Source organism: Musca autumnalis, unplaced genomic scaffold (assembly GCF_047663935.1).
Source record: "Musca autumnalis isolate F117 unplaced genomic scaffold, ASM4766393v1 scaffold_4, whole genome shotgun sequence".
In the NCBI taxonomy this organism is placed as follows: Eukaryota; Metazoa; Arthropoda; class Insecta; order Diptera; family Muscidae; genus Musca; species Musca autumnalis.
In genome coordinates this window covers 141,752,620-141,759,096 of record NW_027411977.1, presented here as the reverse complement: position 1 = coordinate 141,759,096, position 6,477 = coordinate 141,752,620, and the positions used below count along the sequence as shown (strand labels likewise).

Genomic DNA, 6,477 nt, shown 5'->3' with positions numbered 1-6,477 from the left:
CATTGTTTACGTTTCCACTCACACTAGCGCAAGTTATAATCTGCAAATGTGTGATTTTGGTCTTCACTGCTCTAGATCGAGGTCCTTAGTAGAGTAAAATCATAAAATTGCTGTAGTGGGGAATTCGATTTAAGAACACCTAATTTCATGAAATGTTTTAGTGATATTCACGCTAGTGTGGACCTGGACAGTGGAACTCGATCTAAAAACGCATAATTTGGTGTCAAAATTTCAGTGAAATTACTTTAGTGTGGCCCGGGACTATGTTTTAGAGCAAGTTTCACCGTGTGGTTTGTAGGTCCAAACTAAAGCGATTTCATTAAAAATTCATGAAATTAGGCGTTCTTAGATCGAGTTTCCCACTACAGCAATTTCATGATATTACCCTACTATGTCCCGGGCCACACTACAGTAATTTCACTGAAATTTTGACACGAAATTATGCGTCTCTAGATCGAGTTCCATAGTAGAGTAAAATCATAAAAATCCTGTAGTAGGGAATTCGAGCTAAGAACGCCAAATTTCATGAAATTTTTTAATGAAATTCATACTAGTGTGGCCCGGGACTATGGAGCTCAATCTAGGAATGCATAATTTCATTAATTTTCAATAAAATCAATGAAATGGTGATTTCAATTAAAATACAAAAGTCTTGTGCCAAACTATGAAAGTTTTCATGAAAACGAACTAGGCGTTTACAAAAGAAAATCTGTCTGCAAATACAACTCTGATTTACTAACACATACATATATTTGTCGGCTGTCTCTTACTCTTATGTTACACGCTAAAACTTTCATACGAAACTTTCCCATTATTTTGGCGTCCATAGATCGAGTTCCATACAAAAGTAATTTTATGAAATAACTGTAATGGGGAACTCGACCTAAGAACGAGTTCCACACAAAAGTTATTTTGGCGTTCATAGATCGAGTTCCACACAAAAGTAATTTTATGAAATTACTCGACCTAAAATGCCAAAATATTGGGAAAGTTTCGTATGAAAGTTTTAGCGTGTAACATAAGAGCCAGCTATCCATCATATATTCACAGACAGTAGGGCTAACAAATCTTTGATATTTTTGTAAAAACAAGTGACATAATAATTGAAATGTATTGAAAACAAAAGACGAACAAAAACAAAATATGTGAACGGAAAACAAAAAGAACTCGACTTTGACAAAATGTATATGCAAAGTGACAACTCATATGTAGAAAACATATCGTGTAAAGTACCCATAAGAAGGGAGAAGCAGTGCTCCTTCACATTCGATCTTTCCAAAATGCTAAAAAAAAAATTCATGTAATATTTTCAATGTCTGGCACAAGAGAAATGTAACGCACGACTCGTAGAAACAGTTGCAACTTTTGGTATTTTTTTGGTAGAGTTGATTTTTTTTGTACATACACCGAATACAACACTGATAATCATCGTATTTATACGTGTCAATTCGTTTTTTACGTGTCAATTTACGAAGAAACGAGAAGAAGGTATTAAAACATTAACATTAAACATTTAACATTCTTTGAAGAATTGGTCTAATAAAATATTGAAAGAAAAACAAGATATTTAAATAAAAAGTGTGTAAATATAGAAGAGTTATACATTGAAACAAAATTGTACCAAAATATTTTGTTTAAGTTCTTGTTATTTGTTTGTATTGCATTTTGTGAATAAATTATTTATTTATTTATTCGATATCAATACAAAGCCTACAAGTCAATTATACATGTATTATTTGCATATCAACATATTTTACAAACATTTTATTTTTTAATCATTTTCAGACTTCTTTTTGTTGTTCAGTGAAGGAAAAAAGAAACAAAAAAACAACGAAGAAAAAATGGCCCCACCACAAAGAATGAGAGTCGCCAACGAAAAGGCCAGCAAATACATTACAATGCGTGGAAATGTACCAAAATCATCGGTAAGAAGCTAGAAAAAGTAATAAGTTTGTATTTTAGTTATGGATTAAAGATGGGAATCACTGAAGTTAGGCGATAGATAAATCCAATCCCCTAGAAAGATGTAGAACAAATATACTCGGCGAAAGTGCCACGCCGCCATAACAAGTTTATATTTATGTGTGTATTTGTTTTTTTTTTTCTTTTGTATATTGTTTTCGCAATTCAGATTATTGACTTAACGATATGGACATAACGATATTTTTATTATCAACATTAAATAATAATGTGTCTTTAGATTGCAAAGCATGCTTTATCTCTCAATTGGAAAACAGAACAAGAACACATGAAGACGATATGGAAAGTGAAAATTTGATTTCTCCCCCAGTTACTACGATAGTTTTACGGCATTAATTTAACGACAGAAACATGTTCCATAGAAATGTTTGTAGTAACATAACATGCTGATTGGATGCAATCAGCCAGCCAACTTGTTTTATCATGACAAGTTTTTCACACATTTTTCGCTAGTATTGGTCACAAGAACAGTAAAATAGTGAATACTGCCAAGGTAAAAGTTGTAACAAGAAAATCTGATACCAATTCTCATCGGAGATAGGTGGTGATAATTATCGCAAGTGCTACTCCGAAAGGAAATACATTGCGTGCGTGTTGATCGGTATTGGATTCAGTGTCGCCATCTTCACAAACAGGCCGAAAAATATTTAAGTAGTCCGCCACCAACGTATTCAGAAACAAATCTCGGGCCGTGATCAAAAACCTGTCTAAATGATATCCATAACAGAGTCATGTACATAGTTAATGACGGAAACAACAGGGGCTCTGTGGTTTTCTTATGAAATTGTTAACACCTTTACCAACTGTGGGAGGTGTCAAGGTTTGAGCCACCCCAATACAAAATTAATATATCGATATATGTAAATGTTATCAAACTCGACTATTACTGCTAAACCTAAATAACGACGGGACGTACATAAACATTTCACCAACCTACCAAAACAACGCTCTCAGAGCGTCCGCATTACCCAAATACGTTGAGTCCCAAATCACATTTAAAACACAACATTCGCGACCGAAACTTACTTAAATGTTTTCATTCGTAAAACAAATAATTTTCCTTGGCAAAGAATTGTATTTCATGTTTTGTTGGGCTTTTGTTTTTAAAATACAAAACACACACACATACAAACAATAACGTTCTGTCAAAGTTAAACTTTTTCAACTTACAAAAAGTATACGCTCGACGTATTTCGGTAGTTCTCATAAGAATACATGTGTTCTACTTTTTTCACCACACACGCCCTGGGTATATGTCCGTATATAGGTATGGGCCTTACATGTTGGACTATTACATTTTGGAATAAGCAAGATCGTCTTGATCGATATCCTCATTTGATAATAGGGTGGTTCAAACCTCGACAGGCGACCCTGTTTTGATCTCAAAATACCTGCTAGATAGTATGGAATTCACATCCGACGTTAGATAAGCGAGACAACCGGACTTAAAACTTGCTTCCATCCTCTGTTGGGACGAACTCTGTCCTGGGCATTATGTTTGCTATGTTATGCATTTTCAATGGTGGATAAGTGAATCAACAATACTTACTAACACTACCCCTGTGGGATATTGGCGTATTATAGAGAAGAAGAATATTTGCCGAGGAGTGAGGAGTGCCCAATGCTGCGACCTCCTGATAAGTCGATGACATTAGGTAGCAAATGCATTGCTGCATTATTGTGTATAGGTAGATTTGGAAACATAAACTGAAAATATATTCTTTGACTGAGAAATATAGACTTGGGACAGTCCTTAGCATAGTGGTTATTACTCTGCTATTGCTAACCACTGCATGCAAATGTGTATGTAGATGTTTGGTATAGGTCAATACGATTTTAATAATGCTTACCATCAGCAAAAGTTGGTCATCTGAAGTGTTGTCATAGTGAGTTCTCGTACGAACATAGCCCTGAGGAAAGTTAGACATCCTTTCATGTGTATGAAGAGGTGCCACCGTGGTGCAATAGTATACACGTACTCCTTGAACCCATTAGGCCTGCGGTTCGATTCTCAGGGCGGGCAAAAATATACTTTCCAACGTTGGCAAAAATACCCCATGTAAAACTTCTTTATAAGTTGTTTCGTAAGACAGGCCGTTCGGACTCGGCGAAAAAAGTAGGACCCGATCATGAATGTCAACTCCTCGTGAGTTTTCTCACTCTTTCCTTTAAGTTGAAACGCAGAAAGACAAAACTCTCGGGGATATTACATTCATGATTGTTCTGAATATGAATCGGCGTGCATTGATTGATATGAGAAGAGTCTCCCGTGTCCCTTCGGGGATGTGTATGGGAACATATGTATGTATTATTTGTATAAAGGGAAAAAATGTAAACTAGTAGATTTTTGCAGGTTCTGGAACGGAGCTTATACCATATTTAGAACATATTTTTAGCAAAATTAACAAATGTATGGTCCATAAAAGTAATATGATCATTACAAAACAATTGTTTAAATATTTCATATATTTTCAACAATATATTTAGTTAAATCGAATTTTTTTATATTTTTCTTCCAGAAAACAAAGGAAAACCAATATCCAGTCGGTCCCTGGCTTTTGGCACTATTCATTTTCGTTGTTTGCGGTTCGGCGATTTTCCAAATCATCCAATCAATTCGTGCTGCGTAAATAAGTAAAGATGAGTGAGACACACACACAATTAGGAATCAGCTAAGGAGAATACCGTATAATTAAATATGTAATAATAAAAACATGAAACAACAGTCCACACAGACATCTATGCTATAAGACAAACTGAGAATTTTACTTCAAATCGTTTTAGCCAAATGTAAACACAACTAACTAGCACACATTAATGGAAACACAGGAATTCGCAGACATGGTTCAAAGAAATGCTGACGTTTATTTTAGTTTAAAAATAAAAAAACAATGTTAAACTTCAAATGCTTTGGTGCATAACTAACTGCTTTTAACTTGTGGACATTTCTTTGTCGTGTTAGAAAGAATTACACATTCCTTCGTTGTTTTGAAAAGCAGAATATTGTAATAATTCCTCATTGTTCGAGTAATTTCATAGTTTTTCTTTTCTGCTGTCTTTTGTTTAAAACGATTTATTTTCCGTTCATTAAATTCTAAGAGTTAGTAGTTAATAGTTATAATAACTTTATAAAATAACTCAAAACTATTATAATATTCTTTTTTGTATAAAAATGTGCATGAAAAGATATATAATGTGAAAAAAGTTATAATATAAATATGTATATTAATTTTTTACTCAATAAATATTAGAAGAAATATGTTATTGTATTTGTTGGAAAATATTATTTGGCATAACATTGCATAAGTATTTTGTATCAATTGGATACAAATTTCCCCGTCGTGTGTAAGAACGATAACAACTACCATTCCTACAACCAATACTGAACATTTTTCACCTATGTATAAGTCGAACTAAAAATAGATTACCACTCCCTCGGATATCTTACAATATCTTCCCACTTTTGAATACTTTGTTTAAACTTCGTCAAAATATTTCAGTTGTACACTAATACATTGTTCCTCGAAAATGCAACTAAATGTATCAGAAATAAAAATGATACATGTTTGCTTTTTACCTGCGTCCTTACGTTTTGAAACGCGTAGCTTCGCAGTTGTTAAGTACAGCGGCGTTAAGAAACATAATAATACTTCGCTGATTTTCAGTCATTCATAAAGCAACTGACGATACGGAAGTCAGCCCAACTGTATTTAATACTATGGGTCATTGGCCTTTCCTCGATATGCGTAAAAACTACCATCCCTAATTATGTGGATAATTCAGAAAATTTGTCCCGATCTTATAGATTTCCATTCTCTGAGATTTCTTACAATGTTTGTCACCCCCCAGGCCATATCGGTTGGGAACGTGGACTTGAAAAATATGGCCAAGACTCTCGAATTAACATAAACAGAACATATATTTAACGGTTGTGCCAAAATGTGGACCTATATTCATATTTTTTTGCATAGAGCGTATCTATTTACTAAGAACCAACATTTGACGAAATTAGAAAATATCGGGCACTAAAAATTGATCTAATCAAAATCACATACTAATGACTTTTTCCAATAAAATGAGAAAAAAAAAACTAGACAGAAAGGGACTGTTTCTTAAAAATTAACAGCCTGTTTCTGTATATCGAAAGAAGAATGTGTGCGAATGGAACACGTCCAAACTCTTGTGTGTTTTTCAAATTTGTTTTGATGCAAAACCAAAGGTAAAATTATTTCGAAAACTAACAGCCTGTTTCTGTATTTCGAAAGAAGAATGTATGCGAAAGAAACACGTCCAAACTCTTGTGTGTTTTTCAAATTTGTTTTTGTTTTGAAGCAAAAGCAAAGGTAAATTTATTTCGAAAACAAAAGTTCGGGAGTGTTTCATTCGCACACATTCTTCTTTCGACATATAGAAACTGGCTGTAAAGATTGGGCGTGTTTCATTCGCACACATTCTTCTTTCGACATACAGTAAGCCTGCCTGATAAGCTCGTTGTTA

General features: G+C 34.0%; 1 protein-coding gene across 2 annotated transcripts; it reads left to right on the top strand.

Moving 5' to 3' along the window:
* Positions 1–1,413: 1,413 nt before the first annotated feature.
* LOC141401366 (stress-associated endoplasmic reticulum protein 2) lies at positions 1,414–5,249 on the top strand. Of its 2 annotated transcripts, none has more exons than XM_073981528.1 (3): positions 1,414–1,488; positions 1,786–1,925; positions 4,500–5,249. In XM_073981528.1, the coding sequence occupies exons 2-3, from the start codon at positions 1,842–1,844 to the stop codon at positions 4,608–4,610; spliced, it is 195 nt and encodes a 64-aa protein (XP_073837629.1). In that variant the 5' UTR covers positions 1,414–1,488; positions 1,786–1,841; the 3' UTR covers positions 4,611–5,249. The 2 variants fall into 2 exon arrangements, with proteins under 2 accessions (XP_073837629.1, XP_073837628.1); XM_073981527.1 differs by having other exon boundaries at positions 1,472–1,578.
* Positions 5,250–6,477: the final 1,228 nt, after the last annotated feature.